This window comes from Colossoma macropomum, unplaced genomic scaffold (assembly GCF_904425465.1).
Source record: "Colossoma macropomum unplaced genomic scaffold, Colossoma_macropomum, whole genome shotgun sequence".
NCBI classification, from domain to species: domain Eukaryota; kingdom Metazoa; phylum Chordata; class Actinopteri; order Characiformes; family Serrasalmidae; genus Colossoma; species Colossoma macropomum.
The window spans coordinates 13,142,343-13,163,063 of NW_023494789.1; the positions used below are offsets into that span (position 1 = coordinate 13,142,343).

Sequence of the window (20,721 nt, forward strand, 5' to 3'; positions counted from 1 at the left end):
GAAATTCAAGTCTCTCGTTTTTTTGTCAGATAATAATTTCTCTGACATTTTTTCCGTTTTTTTTTATTTTAATGTAAGATTAAATAGATAACAAAAAGCTAACAAACCTGAAACAAACCTATGACGCTTCCATAGTGACCGCTGACGTTGGTCTCGCCAAGCACCCGTTGTATCCTTCCGCTCCAATCTTGCCTTCACGAAATTAGTTCCTTCGAATATGAACAGATACGACCGCTTTAAAACATAGAAAAAGCCAAAACGTTTTTTGTGTAATATTCATATTGTCGACGTACATTATTAAATATGCATGTCAAGCATCCAAACCTGAATACATAAAGGACATGCAAATCATCGTTCGCCTCCAAGGGTTAAAAATATTGCCGGCGGAGCGGATTGATACGTAACTTGCAGGCGCGCAGCCGCTGAAACCGGTTCTTTTTCGACCGGCTTTTTCCGAAGCCATTTTTATAGTGATTTTAAACGAGGTCGGCGAAGAGGAAGACTTATATTTTTGTGCTTTATTCTAAGTTTTCTTCTTCCGTTTAAGCTTTAGTTATGCCTGGATATTCAGACAGAGATCGTGGAAGAGATAGGGGGTGAGTTTGGGGGCTTATTTATTTCTTCACCGTTTCTATAAAGCAGTGAATCGAGTCGAGCCAAACGATTTTTTGTACTTAACGTTACCCATGTACATTTACTAACGTCTCTAAGGCGAAAAAAACGAACATTATAACTTTATACAGTTCTGTGTTTCTTAAAAAATCGATATATCTGATGCTAGAAAGCGATTGTAAGCTTGTCAAACGGCGTATGTATGACGAGGCTTTCTATTTGCCGGCCTGTTGTTCGAATTTCCCGTTCCACCTTAAATTCTGCAGCAGTTACACTCTGGTGTTCTGGTTCCGGAGGCGCTAGAATGTCGCCTCTGCACCATTTAAGGTGGAACGGGGAAATTCGAATAAGAAGCTGACTTAAGCTTCGCGCTAACGTTAGTGTATAAGCATATATATCATGACTTTCATGTTTATATCAACAACATTGGAGTATTTTGTGGGTTGTTGTTGGTCATGGTTTGTCTCCAGGGTCACCAAGTGGTTGTAAAAAAATGTGTGGAGGATTCAAAATGCCGGCCGGCCTGCTTTTGTTCCTCTTCTACTCCCTCAGAGCTAAAATGGCAGCGGCAGCAGCGTTTAGCGACGTGGCTGCAGAAATGTGGCGCAGGAAGGTTTTCATGAACGAAAAAATATAAATACATCACGATACCCAACTTCTAATATGATTCATAACTCAGTTCTCCCGTGTAGCCGTTTTTAAATAAACGGGCGAATTTGAACTGCAAGGCTTCTCGCCTGTATGGGAGTGGTAATCAGACGTAACGGGTAGGAAATGCGGGTTTTGGCTGAGTTTGACTTTAAAGTGGAATTCCACCGATTTTTCAAAATTTCTAAATAATCAAATGGATGAGATGTAAACAAAGTCATCCCGAGTGGTGATGTGAAATGCGCCGTTATAGAGAAATACGCCGGGTCAGAATTGTTTACAGTGGTGGTGATCGGAACCAGACGTCTGAAGAGTTTAATGCCTCTGATAGCTCCCTCACAGAAAGTTGTCACATGAAACGGTTAGATATATGCTGCCCGATGCCGGACACATTGTTTATGATAGTTTGGTGATAAGGTTTTGCCGTAAAAATATATTTTAATCTATTTATTTCATGGCGGAAGGGTACATACAGGGCGTTGTAAGGCAAAATAGTCCCTAAAGAAAACTTGTCAGATTTATCGCTCTTTTACTGTAATCAAATTACTTATAAAACCTCAGACGTGTAGGTTCACTGGAGGTTTGGATAGTAAATAAAATGGCTATATTTATGTTGTAAGAATGGCGACCCCTGGTTTCTATCACCACCACTGTAAAGAAATCCAAGTCTGTAAGCTTAAACATTTCGCATTAAACCACTCTGAATGACTTTGTTTACATCTCAAGGACTGAAACATTCAGGTATTTTAAGAAATTAAAGGGAAATTCCACCAAATTTTTAAAAATTTGACCCAATTCAGTTGTTGAGATATAAACAAAGTCGTTCGGTGTCTTTTAATATCAGTTTGTGGAAGAGAAACTTAACAACATGGAGTGTTTTACAGTGTAGCTGACAGGAACCAGGGGTCAATGTCTACAACGCAAGTGGCCATTTTATTTACACTCCTAAACCTTTTGAGGTTTTATACATAAAGTGGATATAAATAAATCTGAAGAAATAAGTCTTCTTTGGGGAACTGTTTTGTTTTGCCACCATTTACATGCACCCTTCTGACATGAAAGGACTTAAATAAAGTCAGACAGAAGCCTTTTTAAAAAAAAAAAAGAAAAGAAAAATGATAACACAATGTCTCGGACATCAGGTAGTGAATTCCTAACCGTTTCATGTAGTAACTCAGAAGTATTAAACTTTTCAGACATCTGGTTCCTGTCGCAACACTGAACGGTTCTTCTTGGCAAGTTTCAAACAATGTCAGTTGACTGTGTTTAGGTTAAGCGAACATGGCGTAAAGTTGATTTTCAGTGATTCATTCCTTTAATTTTTATGCTTTTTTTTTTTTTCTTTTCTGCTTCTTTTTCTACAGATATGGCGGCGGTGCTCCCCGGTTCGGCTCTGGCCGCAGTGGCCCCCCTACTGGAAAATTCGGCAACCCTGGCGAGAGGCTCCGTAAGAGACACTGGAACCTGGATGAGCTTCCCAAATTTGAGAAGAACTTCTACAAGGAGCATCCTGATGTCACCAGGAGGTCCATGGTTAGTGCTAGCCCTGATCCTTTGCACGTTTGAAATATTAGTATTTAGAATGTCTGAAACCCCATGACTGATGGTTTTCCCCAAATGTCTTTTCTTGCAAAACAGCAAGAGGTGGAACAGTACCGCAGGGCCAAAGAAGTTACAGTGAAAGGAAGAGATTGCCCCAAGCCTGTCATGAAGTTCCATGAAGCTACCTTCCCCAGTATGTAGATTTGTTTCATGTACACTCAATATTTCAACTTTCTGCTTGTTATAAGCTGTTATAAGCTCATTGACATATAAACATTAAGATTACTGCCATCTACTGCTCTGGAGTAAGTTAAAATATGTATTAAGTAAAGTATTAAGTATGAAGTTTCTTAAAATATATTCTGACGTTACAGATTACGTGATGGAGATTATTAACAAACAGGCGTGGTCTGAGCCCACCCCTATACAAGCTCAGGGCTGGCCTCTTGCCCTTAGCGGAAAAGACATGGTCGGCATCGCCCAGACTGGCTCTGGAAAAACACTTGCCGTGAGTTATTTGAATTTGAATCCCTTCATCTCTGAAACATTGTTTTTCTGGTCCTTGTCACTTACTGGCCATCCTGATGGGCACTGGTAAAGAGTTAACGTTTTTCTTGTCTTTACAGTACCTGTTGCCAGCTATTGTACATATTAACCACCAGCCATTTCTTGAGCGTGGAGATGGACCTATTGTAAGTTTTGCTGCACTCCTCATATTTCTCATTTTCAAGAATTCAAGTGGTTAGCTGCTGTAGGCTGGGTGGTTGACCTGTGACACCTTTTGCAGTGTCTGGTGCTGGCGCCTACTCGTGAGCTGGCTCAGCAGGTGCAGCAGGTCGCTGCAGAGTACGGAAGAGCCTCACACTTGAAGTCCACCTGCATCTACGGAGGAGCTCCCAAAGGACCCCAGATCCGGGACCTCGAGAGAGGTGAAACTGACTTTTGGGTTTCACACCTGCATTTGTTTGTTTTCATAGCTTTTTGCTTCACATATATTCTGACGATTACAGTTTTTCTTATGTTACTGAACTGCATGTACAAGGCATCAGTAGTTAATTCTTTGTCTTTGTTAAGGTTAAATGTCACTGAGCTGCAATTGAACTGTATGAAAAGTCTTGTGTCCTTCTGTATCATTTGTTTGCAGGTTTGTTAGTAATATGTTTATTTATCCTTTCCAGGTGTTGAGATCTGCATTGCCACTCCTGGACGTCTGATTGACTTCCTGGAGGCAGGAAAGACCAATCTGCGGCGCTGCACATATCTGGTTCTGGACGAGGCTGACCGCATGCTGGACATGGGCTTCGAGCCACAGATCCGCAAAATTGTAGATCAGATCCGGGTGAGTGTTCGCGGACATGCCATAAAATTAATGATGGGTAACCGCTATATTTAATTGAAGTGGTTTATGATTGAAAGGGCATTCATTTAGAAAATACAAGTAAAAAAACAAACAAAAAAAACTGGCAGCCTATTAGCTTTTTTATTGTTCATCTTTTTTATTGGATGGTGGATTTTTACTATCACCATAATAACACCATAATAACTTCTCTTGTATTTCTTTCTGTTTCACAGCCAGACAGACAGACACTCATGTGGAGTGCTACCTGGCCCAAAGAGGTGCGCCAGCTGGCCGAGGATTTCCTTAAGGAGTATGTTCAGATCAACATTGGTGCTCTACAGCTCAGTGCCAACCACAACATCCTGCAGATCGTGGACGTCTGCAACGACGGGGAGAAGGATGACAAGTGAGTCAAGTTTTGTGTGTGGAGAAAACAATTTTGGTAATACTTTTGGTAAGATCAAACAGGCAAAATGTGAGCTAATTAGGAAGAGAAACACTTACTTTAAAACATTATGGGCTGTCTTATCAAATCACTTACTGTTTGCATACAATGTTTAGTTATGGTAATGATCTAGTAATTATCTTTTTTATTATTATTATTTTTAGACTGATCCGCTTGCTGGAGGAAATCATGAGCGAGAAGGAGAATAAGACTATCATCTTTGTGGAAACCAAGAGGAGGTGTGATGAACTGACACGGAGGATGAGGAGAGATGGGTAAGAATAAATACTTTGCACAATTTAGGCTGTCATTCCTATGAATGTTTAAGCTTCTGGCTTGTGGTGATTTGTTGGAAGTAGTGCTAAGAAAAGATGTTCTAAATCAGTGGTCACCAACCCTGTCCTGGAGATCTACATTGTGGTACTCCTGCTTTAGCTAATTAACTTCTTAAGAAGTCCCTGATTGGCTGGATCACATGTTTTACTATTAGGTATGGGGGAAGGCAGCATGTTAGGTGCAGGTTAGAACTAAATTCTGCAGGAAAGTACCTCTCCAGGAGGAGGGTAGGTGACCACTGTTCTAAATGATATCAAACCCCTGAATGAATGTGACTTGCAAAAAATGTGTGTAGGATATGTAATTACTTAACTCATAATTTAGTTTTAATTTACAAATATGTTGTGTTCCAGGTGGCCTGCCATGGGAATTCATGGAGATAAAAGCCAGCAGGAGAGAGACTGGGTTCTGAATGGTAAGACGCTGCACATGGATCATTTCAGAGATACAGGTGCAAATCGTCAGGTTTCCTGCAATTATTATTGTTCCCCTTTATAGAATTCAAATTTGGCAAAGCCTGCATCCTCATCGCTACAGATGTGGCCTCTCGTGGATTAGGTCAGTATCTCATCCTAAGATGATATTCCACTTTGTCGTCTCTTGCTTTTTTTTGTCCTTTAAACAAAGCCCCAACAGCAAAAACAAAAGCAGAACATTGTTTCACTTTTAAAGAAAGTGATTTTGCTTTCTTTAACTTTTCTATGCATTCTCTGAGTTTTTCTCACCTAAAGGTGGAGTCTTTGTGGCAGGGCCTAGGCATGACAAGCCCCAAGGCCGGCAGAGGGGGAAGGAGGAGTGGAAGTGCGTGACTGGCGGCCACCCAGTCGCTTAGAGAGGTGAAATTTAAAAAATGTCCGAGCTCAGCTCTGTGTGCCAGTAACCTTCAATAAGGCAGTGTGGCTAAGCCTTTGCTCTGATACTCGGTTGTAACAATACACATCTGTTCTCTGTCCATGGATTACATTATAAATACACCTTATACACCTTTGGGTAACGCAGCTTATCCAGCCATGTTTCTGTCTCTAAATACCAGCGAAAAAGAGGCTTACTACAGGTTTTGCTGTTCTTTGCCTTGCATGCACTTTGTAAGAGCACTGTATGGCAAATAGTCGCTTGATTGAGATTTGGAAAGATCCTTTACTTTCAGAGCTTGTTGAAGCATGGAGTTTGCGAGCAAAGGTATTAAAAATCCTATCCAATATTTTTTTCCTTACTCAAAGTGCTGGTGTTCATGAAATGGAGAGAGCAGTTTTCAACTTTTTATTTTTCCTGTACTACAATTGGTGAGAACTGGCACATGTGTAAAGGGGCTCTGGGACACCTGTAGACAGTGGAGCAGAAAGTTCGAATCTTAAATAAGTAATTCTCAAAAACGAGTAAAACGACAACAAATCCAATTCCACGATTGAAGTTCCTCCCTCGCCTGCATTTTTTTAAAGTCATGTCGAGACCTGCCAACGAGAGACATTTTCTCAAGTGAACACTGGCTTCTGGGAAGATCTTGCCTAGACGAGGCTGTGATGAGGGATTTTGCTGACGCTCAGTAATAGCTCAAACAGAAGGGGGAAGGATACAACTAAGCGACAACTGGTGTTTTTTTTCCCCTTTATTTTTGTACCTTTTGGCTCTTTTGGGTGCCCTCACGTTAACCACGGTCTGTTTGGTCTGGGCAAGACAGCAGTGTGGCCTTTATTAGCAAGCTTCTTATGAGTGTGCTGAAGGGAAAAAAAAAGATAAAAGGACCTGTAGAGCCAAAAAGCCAACTGAATGGTCCTGTGTCTGTCGGCACATGAGGAGGCAACAGTGCGCATAGTGGCCCTACTGCGTTAGAAGCACCTGGATGTCACTTGACAATTTGTGGGGAGTTGGCTGCATTGGGAAAGGACTAGTGAATGCATACTCCTTAATGGTAAGCAGTTTATTCTCATGGTTTAATAAAGAAGGAAAGTGGGAGGGGGGTGGAAGACGTTTTAGGATCATTGTTTGTAATTTTTTTTTTTTATTTGGTTTCTGGGTAAAAGCAAATGGAGTGTGCATCCTTTCTCTCTTCCCATGGTAGTGTTCCCACGGAGCTAGTTATGATTTTCTTTTCTTTTTTAATTTTTGGATTTGTGCCTTAACACTTCCTTGTTTTTTTCCAGCGCAGCTCAGTATCCAGTAATTGTTCAGATTTTCTGCTGTTTGCTAACTTGTCTTTCTTTGGTGTGGCTGTTGCGGTGTGCAAAAAAAATGTTGCCGCATTCCCCTTTTTTGCCACACTGCAACGTTTTACAGATGTGGAGGATGTGAAATTTGTCATCAATTATGACTACCCTAACTCCTCTGAGGACTATATCCACCGAATTGGGCGTACGGCCCGCAGTCAGAAAACGGGCACAGCCTACACCTTCTTTACACCGAACAACATGAAACAGGCTAACGACCTCATCTCTGTCCTCCGTGAGGCCAACCAGGCCATCAACCCCAAGCTTCTGCAAATGGCCGAGGACCGAGGAGGTGAGAACATTGTTTGAATCTGTGGCAGCAATAGAAAATGAGTAGTAATAATCCTAACTTGACTTCAGAAAGGCATGTTTTGGAAATGACTAGCTGAGCTTATCTAATATACTATCCTCACCATTGTATCATGAGTTGCACTGGTGGAGTTCAGTTATATTTGTGATTCTGTGGCTCTTGTTTGTTTGACCAAAATCCATATGTAGTCAATACTAAGTAAAAGCTAGTGTTGGATTTCAGCATTGTTATTAATGCCATCTTTGGGGGGCCACTTAAAATAGCTCGTCCCCCCGAAGTAGTTTACCTTCAAAATACATCTTCAAAAGGGGGGAAAAATCTTACTCTAGCCTATTGTGGCACTGCTGCAAGAGGCGAGCAGGCATGTTTACAACAGATAACTACTTTTCTCCATTCATTTTGGCCAGAGTGTCTTTACAGCATTCTTAATGTGCTTTTCTTTTAACATATTCGTACAGTAAAACTAACCATTCTTTCTGTACCTTGTGTCCTACAGGTCGTTCCAGAGGTGGTCGGGGAGGCTACAAGGACGACCGCCGGGACCGGTATTCCAGTGGGGGTAGGAGAGATTTCGGTAGCTATAGGGATAGAGATTCTGACAGGGGTTACGGTAGCGGACCAAAGGTGCAGAACGGCAGTTATAACGGGGGTAACAGCTACAACAAAAGTAATAATAGCAACAGTAACTACAGCAGCAATGGCTACAGCAGCAACGGACAGGCCAGCTACGGCAACGGGGGGAACCCGCCCAATGCCTTCGGGGGTCAGAACTTCCAGAACCAGTCGTTCCCGGGGAACCAAGCTCCAGTCCAGAATGGAATGAACCATCCTCCTTTCCCCTTTAACCCCCCTCAGCCCCCACAGGCCCACCAACAGCCCCCCCAGCCGATGGTGCCCTACCCCATGGCCCCTGCCTTCCCCCAGTAGACTAGAATCAGGCTGCACACAGACGCACACACTGATACTGAAGTAACTGTCTTGTTTAAGATGATTATTAATATTATTATTATTATTATTATTATTATTCATTATTATCCTTTGTACTGTTTATTTTGCTTACAGCGAGGCTGGTGGTTTGCTTATTAGTGCACCCAGCCAATTACAAACAAGTCCATGTGATTTTGGTGCAGCTGAGGAACAGCTGTACATCCTTGATTTTTCTTTTTTTCATTTTGTCTCTTTTGTTACATTCCTCAGTAATTTATTTTCACTAGGTAATGCACATTTTTGGTTTAGTGTATATTCAAAGTGGTATGTCTAGAAACCTGAATCGAGGACCACGCATGGACCCTCACAATAAAGGAGGAAAAAAACACTTGTGTTTGACTCATTTATGTTTGTAAACTGCATACAATAAATCTAACATTTATATCCTGTAAAATGTGTTTAAAATGTACATGCAAAAAAATTAATATGCATCTTTAGTTGTTGTACTATAAAAGAAAATTTGCATATTTACATGCTATAAATTAATTTCCATACTATGAAGTATATATGGTTTATTATAAAAATTACTTTTGAAGCAATGCTGCATAAATGATACTTTTGCCTTTTGAGGTAGAAGAGTCGTTTGGGGCATGATAAATTTGAAAATTTTATATTAAATCATTTTTTTGTCCTATGTAGTTCATGTACTACACTCAGACTTTCCCATACACATTTGGTACACGTTAATTTTTAAGTGTCTATAACACTGAGGGGGAAAAAAAAAAACATTGTACTGCAGTTGTGATGGAGTGGAATACTTCCACCACACCGCCCATTATCAAGGTTAGACCTAACATAAGTTTTCCAACTGTAAATTTCCTGATTTGTCTGTGTATATTGCAAAAAGTTTAACAAAAAAACACAGTATATATACTCAGTATATTTTGTGTGAAGGTGCTGGGGATGCAGAAAACAAATTATTAATGTTGAATAATGAACCATAATTCATCCTTTTGATCTTCTAAAGGTTTTTTATCCAAAGACACCCATTAATTTTCCATCTCTATTACTTACTATTTACCTGTGGCCGTATTAACACAAAATACATTATTTGAATATAAAGGTCTAAAGTGAAGACATGTATTTTATAGATCATATATATATATATATATATATATATATATATATATATATATATATATATATATACACACACATCACTTTTCTTACTCTTTAAATAAAATGTTTTATTTATAAACCTCTTTTTCATTCCCAATAGCATTTTTCATACGCTATTTTAATTTTAAGCTTTGAATAAGTATATTTAAACTTGAGAAACGAAATATCTGTAAACAGATTGCACAGCAATAAATAAATAAAGTTTAAAAACAAACACGCGAGGGACTTCTTTCCGGAAGTCGTATAGCACTTCCGTGGCGCCGCTTCACGTGTTTGTGGGATGAAAACAGCTCGTTTGATTCAATGAGATCGGGGAGTTTCAGTAAAATATTATTAAATTTAGCTCTCGGTTTGAATTATGAACAAGCATAAGAAGCATATAGTCACTCTTTATGATCCAAAAAAGCCGTCTAGGCAGCGGTAACCCAGCTGCTGCATTAAGATAACTGTTAGCTCTTCATGCACCTGGTGCTGACAGTGTGGAGAACAGAGCTGAAGAACCTGAAGAACCATGCTTACATACTGCGTGAGAAAACGGCTCTTTCTCCTCAGCCGAGAGACACTAAAGCCTTCAGTGTCCTCAGTGTCGCCTCAACAGAGGAGGTGTGAGTCCGGAGGTTCTATGCTGGAGCTCCAGCACTACATCAGCTCCGGCAGAGCAGGCAGAGGATCCACTTACGGTCCTCTGGGGACAGAGCTGAAGAGGAACGTCCTGCAGCAGTGGTGGGCTGCAGTGGTCAGTTTAAAACCAGAAGTGTTTGGGATCAGCACACCCTGCAGCTCCATAGACGGGGGCACTCTGAGGATTGTGGACGGAGAAGCTTTGGGGGAGCAGCTGAAGGATCTATCAGAAGCGCAGCTGAAGGAAAGACTGCACAAACTGTTTCAGCATAACCAGAGTTTGAGGACTAGTCTCCTCCAAGGTGGGTGGATCTGGGCTTTGGGTGCTGATTCATGAATTAATGGTCTTTTTGGCAGTTTTGAGGGGCCCTTGTTCTACATTTTTGGGTCCACTTATAACGTTTGTATATGTATATCTGTATATATCTCACCTCTTAGATCAACTTACATAGTTTGCTATATGTGTGTATTATGCCTTTATGTATCAGAAACAGACAAACTAATTTTACATGACCATTTTTAGCATCTTTTTATCCTTTCAATTTAAACAGCCCCTGCTTTTGGATGAAAAGGGTGTGGAGGGTGGTCCTTACTAGTGTAACACCTGCTGCATACTTATCACTTATGTTCTGAACTGCAGGTGCCTTGGAGCAGTTCGTCCCCTCTCTGGAGCTCATCATCAGGAAGCTGCCGTTTGGACTGGCCGAAACAGGTTTGTGCTACCACCCTGAACCCGAGCGCTCGGATACAATCGGTTGGTGAGGCTTCAGCTTTTCCCCTCGTTGTTTCACTAACTTTCACTTGTTATCATTATGTCACATGTCAGCATAAATGTGCACTATACTTTAAAACATAAGTAAAACACAAAATTAACTGTATATTTGGCTGGTTTCTCAGTGTCCTGTATTACCTTTGACATTGCACTTTAATCCAAGGGCTAATCCTCACTCATTACTTTTATCTCTGGTTAGTATAATAGGTTTTAATTGGGATTATGTGAAAGAGATTTTGTTCCTGTATTGCCTTAACTCCTTGTTGCAATCCATATGCAAGTATTTAATCCACCCTCTGTGGTGTGGCAGTTTCACTGAGGTGACCGAGGCATCCCTGGTGTGGTTCTGCTCCCCTCGGACCTCCTCCCAGTGGCTGGACTACTGGGCACGGCAAAGACTGCAGTGGTGGAGAAAAGTGAGCGGATTTACTCTTATTAACAAATGTTAATGCTTATGTGCTTACGACAGGCTTGTTGTCTGTTGATGTTGATGAGCACACTAGCGCCCCCTTCGTTGAGGTTGATGAATTTCTTTAGAAATTTCACTCTGTTTGTTCCTGCCTTAACAAGTCCTCACATTTAGCCCAGAGTTTCTCAGGGACTTGTAGTATGAAGTCACCAAGACTGAAAATGCTGCATTATTTTTTTAGTCAATTAATCTTTATGTCTACATTTTAACACATGTAGGAATGTGCGTTACACTTCACACTTTAATTACACTCTTAAAAAAGATGGTACCTCAAGGGTTCTTTAATATAGAACCATGAACACCAAGGATCCCTTTGCATGATTAAAAGGTGCTTTGCATGGCGAAAGGTGTCTATGGATTGATGGAGAATGTGCTGTATATGGTTTAGAGAATATGCTGTATTTTTGAAAAGGGTTCCATATAGCACCAAAAGGGGCTCTTCTGTTGTTACAATGTCAAGCTTGACACAATAGAAGAACTCTTTTTGTTGCCATATAGAACCCTTTTGAAAAAGGTTCTATATAGAACCATATACAGCATATTCTCTAAATTTCAGCGCCAATAGCCAATCACCGCTGGACATTTGTTTTAGTTTAGGCTTGGAGATCTGGGTCAGGGAAACTGGCCATACGTGACATACTGTACTCTGTATACAGACACCTTTTCAAAAAGGTTCTAAATAGAACCGTCTACAGCACGTTCTCCATCAATATGAAGAACGCTTTCACAATACAAAGAACCCTTTAATCATGCAAAAGATTCTTTGATTGCTCATGGTTCTATATAGAAACATTTTCTTTACTGAAGAACCATCATTTTTAAGTGTGTACGTTTTGAATAATTTCCAGCACTGGTTCATTTCCAGTGATTTGAATAATCGAGAGATTGAATCATATCAACATTAAATTTGGGTTAACTAAAGAACGAGTGCCTCTTTATGTTTAATAATCGTTATGGGGCTCCTGAGTGGCGCAACCATCTAAGCGTTGGCCCTATCATCAGGAGATCGCAAGTTTGATCCCTGTTGATGCTACAGCCATCCGTAGCCGGGAGTCCAAGAGAGCACAATTGGCCTTGCTTTCTGGGTGGGTAGGATGGCCCCTCCTTCTCCCCCCATCACTCAATGCGATGCCAGTCAGCGCAGGCATCTGTTAGCTGACGTAGAAGATCTGGCAGTTGGCTCTTGACCTTATCACCCTCCTGGCGTTGATAGTATTGTGTGATTGGGGGAATCCTAACTAGCGGGTGGAATTGGAAACTACTAAATTGGGGAGAAAATTGAGTAAAATCCCACCCCCCCCACCCCCCTAAAAAAATTTATGTGTAAAATATGTGTAAATTTTGGAGTTTTAGAATAAGTTTTAGATGACTTTGTTGAAAGTGAAAGAGTGTAAGTTTTTCAGTGCTCTTTTTGATTAGGTGGTTTTGTTTTTTCTATTTTTATATATTTATTGTCCTTTTTATTAAAGTATTTCTGTTGATTGATTTCAGTGCGGTTAACCTGCTCCTGCTGTAGTTCGCTTTAGGTCCATCTGACTTCAGCGTCTGTGACGTGTTGAGTGAGGAGCTGAAGGAGGGGGCGTCCCGTGGAGTGAAGGTTCTCTATCAGTTCCCCTCGGGCTCCGAAACCCTGGAGACTCTGTGGAGTTTTGGAGACACAAAGCTGCTCAAAACTCACCACGGCAGCCGAGCCAAACTACTGGTAAACATCAACATATTTCACACCTATACAGTGGCACTGGCAAAAATCAGTTCTAGTCTGATGTTTTGCTCCTCTTGTATTTAGTAGTGTAAGCTGTGCAAGTGTCAATTTCACAACAATCCAGTTTTTAAGCGAATTTCACCATGATTTCATTTGATCATTTTAACACAATTTAGAATTATTTTAAAAGCTTTACTGAATACACAAGGGTTTAATTATGCAACAATGAAATATTGGTCATTAAAAACAACTAACTAGCCTTTTTTCTTTATGCACACATTTACTCAGTCATAAAAACAATACCTTTCATTATTTTGCTCTTGTTTTGTATTTACAGTGTAGGGATGGGAGGAGGTCAGTTGTGCCTCACGTTCTCTCGGTCAGTGCGAATGTGGACAGAGGAGTGCTGGCCTTTCTGTTTAACTCCTTACAACACGTCCAAAAAGTGGACAGCAAGCGGAGACTCTATCAGAGAAAGGTAAGCCAACGTGCACTTTCTCCACATTCTGCAAATGAAAATAACCATAATTCCTTATCCGCATTTACGCTTCCCTGCTGTGCGGCTTCCATTTTCCAAAGACGTTATCTCAATGCATTTTGGCATCAGGATTGGATCACATCCCACAAAAAGACAGCGATACATCAGCATTTTTTGGACTGTAGGATTTAAGTGAAAGCTAAAGTCTAAGCATATGGCCTCTGCATAGATATTTTTTCTTCAATTTCTTACAGGTGCTGAAACTGCATCCTACTCTAGCCCCTGTTAAAGTAGCCCTGGACATGGGCAGGGGATCCACCTCTGAGCTACGGCAGGTAACCGATATCTTGTTGTTGAATCTTCAGAAAGACTTAAAGAGACAATTTAGTCAAGATTAACATTTTAACCATTGCTATATCTGTTGTAAACCTGCCTCTTATGTTGGTGCCACAATAGTCTCTAGAGCAAGATTTTATGGTATAAAGGCTAGGATACCCCCCTTCTGATGATGCATCTTGAAGGTGGGAGGAACCTTTGGAAAATTCAGGGGCTTTAGGGTGGGTTTTTGGGGGCGGTTTAGAATACCCCCCCCCATAAGCTGGCTAATACATTCTTGCAAGGAAGCTAAATACACTATGTGGACAAAAGTACACATTACACCTACAGGAGTAATGTTTGCCCATTCATTCAGAAGAGCATTTGCTCGCAATCTCAGTTCTAGTTCATTAAGGTGTTTGGTGGGGTTGAGGTCAGGGCTCTCTGAGGGCCAGTCAAGTTCCTCCACACCAAACTCACCCAACGATGCCTTTATGGACCTTGCTTTGTGCCCTTGGGCTCAGTAATGCTGGAACAGAAAAGGGTCTTTCCCAAACTGTTCCCACAAAGTTAGAAGCAGAACTGTCTAAAATGTCTTGCTCTGCTGAAGCATTAAGATTTCCCTTCACTGGAACTAAGGGTCCTAGGCCAACCCCTGAAAAACAACCCAATAGCATCATCCCTCCTCCACCAAACATTACAGTTGGCACAATGCGGTCAGGCAGGTAATGTTCTCCTGGCATTCATCAAACCCAGACTCATCCATCAGGCTGCCAGACAGAGAAGCGTGATTCGCCACTCCACTGAATACGTCTCCACTACTGCAGAGTCCAGTGGAGGCGTGCTTTACACCACTCCATCCAACGCTTACCATTGTATTTGTTGAAGAAAGGCCAGAATACAGCTGCTTGGTTTCCATGCCATGAAGCTCCCGGCGCACAGTTTTTGTGCTGCTGTTAATGCCAGAGGATCGCTGGTGACTTTTATGCACTATGTGCCTCAGCATTCGGCGACCCGCTCTTTAGCTTTACATGATCTGACCCTTTGTGACTGAGTTGCTGTGGTTCCTAAACATTTCCACTTTTCAATAATACCACTCACAGTTGATCATGGAATTGAATTGAATTGTATTTAATTCAGAACCATTAGCCAACTTGCACACAGAGGAATTAGACCTCTGCATTTAACCCATCCATGTAGTGAAACACCCACATACATGCACACCGGCGACCTTCCGGTCATAAGGCTGGTTACCTAACCTCCAGCCCACGACCTAGGAGGGAGGAAATTTCACTAACAGTGGCGACTATTACAGTGCCACACTCAAATTTACTGAGCTCTTTAGAACGACGCATTCTTTTACAAATGTCTGTAAAGGCAGACTGCATGGCTAGGTGCTTGATGTTATACACATAGATGGATGGATGGATGGATGGATGGATGGAAAGATGGAAATTGCAGTGTTTCAGTAGCAAGACATATAATTGCACATAAACTTACATATAATAATCAGGAAATAAAAAATAGAAATAAAAATAGACATAAGTTAAGTATAAGAGAGTACAAATAAAAGTATATCTGTTTGCATATTTACATAGTATATGGGACAGATATGTTGTATTTAAATGATAGCAGGCACTGAGTGGTAAGAGAGTCTAAAAGCACAATGACTATAGACATAACTAGGAGTTGCAGCAATATTACAGTGTGAAGTGCATAGTGAAAGTGTCACAAATGTACACCTGTGGCAATGGGACTGAATGAAACACCTGAATTTAATGATTAAGAGGTCTGACCCAAAACTTTTGTCCATCTAGTGGATCATGTCTGTTTTATTAGTCTATGTCGGTGACTGTGTTTACAGTCAGGGTTTCTTTACTGTGTTGGATGAGCCCAGTGATTGTATGATTAATTTGTGTAATGCATGCTGGATATTGTTGAGAAAAAACTGAAGGACAAAAACACGAAAAGGACACAAAATTGCGAATTTTGTCAAACTGGCGAGGCTGAGGGCTGCGATGCTGCACTACATAATATTATATAACGTGGAATAATAGAATAAAATGTTAATTGCTAGTTTTAGTCTGAAATACCCCTTTAATAGTTTTTGGTATAAAATAAGTAATAACAGATTTATTACACGTGAATGTTTGGTTTTAAGTTAACAAGGCCATATTTTCTAAATCTTTTTTGAAACTTTCTTCAAAAGACTTCAGCTGTGATTGAGAATTACTTTGGTTTCAAATCTTCCTAAGGTTTGTGAGGGCTTGCTTCAGGAATTTCTGGAAGCGGGAATCTCTGCATGGCCTGGATATTTGGACACCACATATTCCTCCATGGAGAGTCTACATGTCAAGTTAGAATGATTTTAGTTTATAAAACACTTAATAAGTTTACCTGAAAGGCACCGTGGCTTTACATTAACTGTCTGTCTTTGCTGTCCTGTCTTAGGTACGATGAGATGGGTGTGCTGTTTACAGTGATGATTACTGATAGTACGCTGGAGAATGGACTCCTGATGGTCCGCAACCGCAACACCACCGTCAAAGAGACCATGCACATCTCCGAGATCAAACAGTTTCTCCTCAAATACATCTCTGCTGCGGAAAACATCTGAACTGCTGAGTTAAAATGATCCAACCTCTTTAGTTTTGGACTGGAGGCTAAAATATATGGACAAAGTTCAGACTTCAAGACCTCAGACTGTATATAGATCACAGTATGTCACGTATGGCCAGTTTCCTAGACCCAGACCCCGAAGCCTAGACTGACACAAATATCCAGTGTTGATTGGCTCTTGGCGCTGAAATTTAGTCCAAGGCTAGACTTAAGCCATGTTTGGGGAAACTGGCCCACACTGTCAGACTTAACTGTGATATGATATTACTTCACAACTCAACACAGGGAGTATGAGGTGAGGGTGTGATGATTTAGTTTGCAGTTTGCACAATGCTAACTGGTGACTGTTAGCTTCTATTGCTTGTTAGCTTCAGTGCTAAAACCACAGGAGCGAACTTCAGACACAAACATGTTTTGCCTCACTGACTGCATTTGAGGTAAGCGGGGTAATTTGTGTAAATTTGATTTTTGGCCAAACTACCACTTTAACAGCAGATTGTACTTCATATTGATGATTACAGTCAGGAGGGGAATCTGTTCAGTGATTCTGATTAGTTTTCATATATGCAGTCTCTTATGATCAGTGTTATCTACTTGCATTTGTGTTACTCGGTCTGCCTGTGTCATACATTACGCATAATTAGAATTTTTTTGAATGCTTTTTTGAAACCTTTGCTCAACTGACATTTCTGTTTGGTGTCAAACATACTGAAAGCAAGTTATGTACAAAATTTTTTATGAGCCAATAAAGACAACAAGCTATGTATTTTATTTTTATTTACTTATTTATGTTTTTATCATATAAGTGATGAAAGTTGAGGATCACAACTTTGTGTGTTTCCAAGTAGCATAAACAATAACACATACTGAATGAAAAAATTTTAATGTTAAATAAACTTCAGTTGGTAAATGAGCAGAGCCCCGAAGGTGACCTGGTGATTTGTTTTTAATAAGGTGTGGCCACAAATGAATATATTGAGGCCACCAGTTATGTTTCTTATGGCCATTAATATATTAAATTGTTGCCAAAAAATATTCACCGTGTTACATTAGGGGCTCTGTATACATGATATGGGTGGTGTTGAAGTATAGTTTTGCAGCTTTTTAAAATCTGTTTACTTTATGACTTTGAACTAACTGCTTTTTTTAGACGATTTTAGAAAGTTATGTAGGTAGAATGTAGAGATATTAAGAATATTATTTATTTTTAAATAAATAGTTAGTAAACACAGGGGGATTTGAGCCTATAGAGATGAATTGGCTACACTGGGCCTGGGGTGAAGGGAGTAAGTCGTAGGGTGTATAGACATACAGAAATTTTGCTTGTTTGTAAACAAATATATTTGGTTAAAGAACCCATGTCCTACATTTTTCTTGTGTTTTTAATTTTTGACCCTACCATTCACTGATGACAAATGTGTGATTATATGTACCAAAAACAGTCATCATTTATTATTATATGACTCTTTCTAACCTCTTATTATGCCTTAAACAGAAACAGGTTCTTGTAGTTACTGTACCTCTAAGACTGATACATGTAAATTAGCTCAGCATGCTCTGTGTTATGTCTCATTCAAAAAGCACTCACTCCATATAACTTCAGAGTGAATGGGTGGAGCTAAACAGCTGTAGGATGAAAAGAGAAGATATATGTGCTGTAGATGGTTCTATATAGAACCTTTTTACAAAAGGGTTCTGTATAGCACCAAAGAACCATCTACAGCACATTCTGAAGAAATCTTTAATCATGCAAAGAGTTCTTTGAGTGTTTATGATTCTAGATAGAACCATTTTCTTTACTAAAGAACCTTTGAAGAACCATCATTTTTAAGTGTGCATGTGAAGACTTACTGTAAGGAAGAACTTAAAAAATGTCTTCTTTACAAACAGTGAAGTTCTTGCTAAAGCCTGAGTGGACTGATAAATCACTGTGTTTAGCCAGTTGCTAAGAGTTAGTGAAGTCTTTTGAAGGATGACTGAACTGAGTAGTGGACATGTTCTCAAGTGTTAAACTTAGCTTTGGTGCTGTACTGGACTTGTAGATGCATCCTATGGCAAGTGACGTACACGTCATTAACTGAAAATCACAGCTACTCATTTAATAGTCAAATTTGAAAGATTTTGTTATTGGGATAAAGCAAATTGTTGGCTAAGTTCATGAAAGGGCAGTGGGTTTATGGGAGCAGCAGAGCACTGAGGCAGGCCATAGTGTCAAAATAGTATCAAAATAGCATTGAGAACTTTGTATTAATTTTTGATTAATTGATTTTTTCATGAAACCTATTATCAGAAGAATTACATGTGGAAAACAGCATCAAATAAATAAAAATCTCAGCAGAGTCTTTTCCAATGTGCTTCATCAATATGTCTTCTAAATGCATTCAGAATACTTTACCTTTTTTAGGATTGTAATGGATTATGTTACTGAATATATTTAGGACGGTGTACTCAGTATTCAGCCATCACTACTTTTTAAAAGTATTCTACCCGACCCTGTTGAAACTCAACTACTAAAAGGGCCATACTAAAAAATCTCTGTTCTTTAAATCCGTGGGCCAGCTGTGTTTTTATTTCATTTTTACTTAACTCTTATTTAAAAAATATGCCAAAACTGCAACAGCAAAATAAGCATTGATTTCAAATAAAATCATTTGTTTTAGGTAGTTTTTTAACTGCCTATTTGCTTGAACTAGACACCAGGCATCTTTTCTTTTTCTGCTTTTTCTGCTGGCCCATAGATTGTTGAGGGAAGGGCGTCAGAATGCACACAATGTTGCAGTGCATGCTGGAGACTATAGTAGCCATCTCTGATGAAACAGGTTGATAATAATAGAAAATTAAAATAATTTGGCGGGCTGAATAGGACTGTGACACAGGCCTGACTCATGGGGAGTATAGAGTATAGAGTAGGGAGTAGGGTGTAGGGAGTAGGCAGCAGGCAGTAGGCAGTAGGGAGTAGGCGGTAGGGAGCAGGCAGCAGTCGGTAGGGAGTAGTGAGTAGGTAGTAGGGAGTAGGGAGTAGGCAGGCAGTAGGCGGTAGGCAGTAGGGAGTAGGCAGCAGTCAGTAGGGAGTAGGCGGTAGGGAATAGGCAGCAGGCAGTAGGCAGCAGGCAGTAGGGAGTAGGCAGCAGGCAGTAGGGAGTAGGCAGTAGGCAGTAGGGAATAGACAGCAGGCAGTAGGGAGTAGGGGGTAGGGAGCAGGCAATAGGGAGTAGGCAGCAGGCGGTAGGGAGTAGGCAGTAGGGAATAGGCAGTAGGGAGTAGGCAGCAAGCAGTAGGGAGTAGGCAGGCAGTAGGGTGTAGGCAGCAGGCGGTAGGGAGTAGGCGGTAGGGAATAGACAGCAGCGAGTAGGGAGTAGGCAGCAGGCAGTAGGGAATAGGCAGCAGGCGGTAGGGAGTAGGCTGTAGGGAATAGACAGCAGGCAGTAGGGAGTAGGCAGCAGGCAGTAGGCAGTAGGCGGTAGGGAATAGACAGCAGGCAGTAGGGAGAAGGCAGCAGGGAGGAGGCAGCAGGCAGTAGGGGGTAGGGAGTAGGCGGTAGGGAATAGGCAGCAGGCAGTAGGGAGCAGGCAGCAGGGAGTAGGCAGTAGGGAGTAGGCGGTAGGGAATAGACAGCAGGCAGTAGGGAGCAGGCAGTAGGGAGTAGGGAGTAGGCAGAAGGTGGGAGGGAGTAGGCGGTAGGGAATAGGCAGTAGGGAGTAGAGTGTAGGCAGTAGGCGTTAGGGAATAGACAGCAGGTGGTAGGGAGTAGGCAGCAGGCAGTAGGGAGTACGCAGCAGGTGGTAGGGAGTAGGCGGTAGGGAATAGACAGCAGGCAGTAGGCAGCAGGCAGTAGGGAGTAGGGGGTAGGGAGCAGGCAATAGGGAGTACGCAGCAGGCGGTAGGGAGTAGGCAGTAGGGAATAGGCAGCAGGCAGCAGGCAGTAGGGAGTAGGCAGTAAGCAGTAGGGAGTAGAGTGTAGGGAGTAGAGAGTAGGCAGTAGAGAGTAGGCAGTAGGGTGTAGGGAGTAGGCAGTAGGGAGTAGGGTGTAGGGAGTAGGCGGTAGGGAGTAGAGTGTAGGGAGTAAGGTGTAGGGAGTAGGGAGTAGGCAGTAGGGTGTAGGGAGTAGGCAGTAGGGAGTAGGGTGTAGGGAGTAGAGTGTAGGGAGTAGAGTGTAGGGAGTAAGGTGTAGGGTGTAGGGAGTAGGGTGTAGGGAGTAGAGTG

The 20,721-nt window shown here is 41.2% G+C and overlaps 2 protein-coding genes across 2 annotated transcripts; both read left to right on the forward strand.

Annotated features, from left to right (window-relative positions):
* Positions 1 to 424: 424 nt before the first annotated feature.
* Positions 425 to 8,751, forward strand: LOC118807940 (probable ATP-dependent RNA helicase DDX5). The gene is made up of 13 exons (XM_036570141.1): positions 425 to 596; positions 2,625 to 2,793; positions 2,899 to 2,995; positions 3,177 to 3,310; positions 3,429 to 3,494; positions 3,590 to 3,731; positions 3,981 to 4,141; positions 4,375 to 4,547; positions 4,751 to 4,861; positions 5,276 to 5,337; positions 5,421 to 5,480; positions 7,197 to 7,418; positions 7,933 to 8,751. Exons 1-13 carry the CDS (start codon positions 556 to 558, stop codon positions 8,361 to 8,363), a joined length of 1,869 nt encoding a protein of 622 aa, XP_036426034.1. The 5' UTR covers positions 425 to 555; the 3' UTR covers positions 8,364 to 8,751.
* Positions 8,752 to 9,806: 1,055 nt separating this feature from the next.
* On the forward strand, positions 9,807 to 17,284 carry polg2 (polymerase (DNA directed), gamma 2, accessory subunit). Its single transcript, XM_036570143.1, has 8 exons — positions 9,807 to 10,465; positions 10,804 to 10,921; positions 11,246 to 11,351; positions 12,921 to 13,106; positions 13,444 to 13,584; positions 13,839 to 13,919; positions 16,155 to 16,255; positions 16,351 to 17,284. The coding sequence occupies exons 1-8, from the start codon at positions 10,054 to 10,056 to the stop codon at positions 16,514 to 16,516; spliced, it is 1,311 nt and encodes a 436-aa protein (XP_036426036.1). The 5' UTR covers positions 9,807 to 10,053; the 3' UTR covers positions 16,517 to 17,284.
* Positions 17,285 to 20,721: the final 3,437 nt, after the last annotated feature.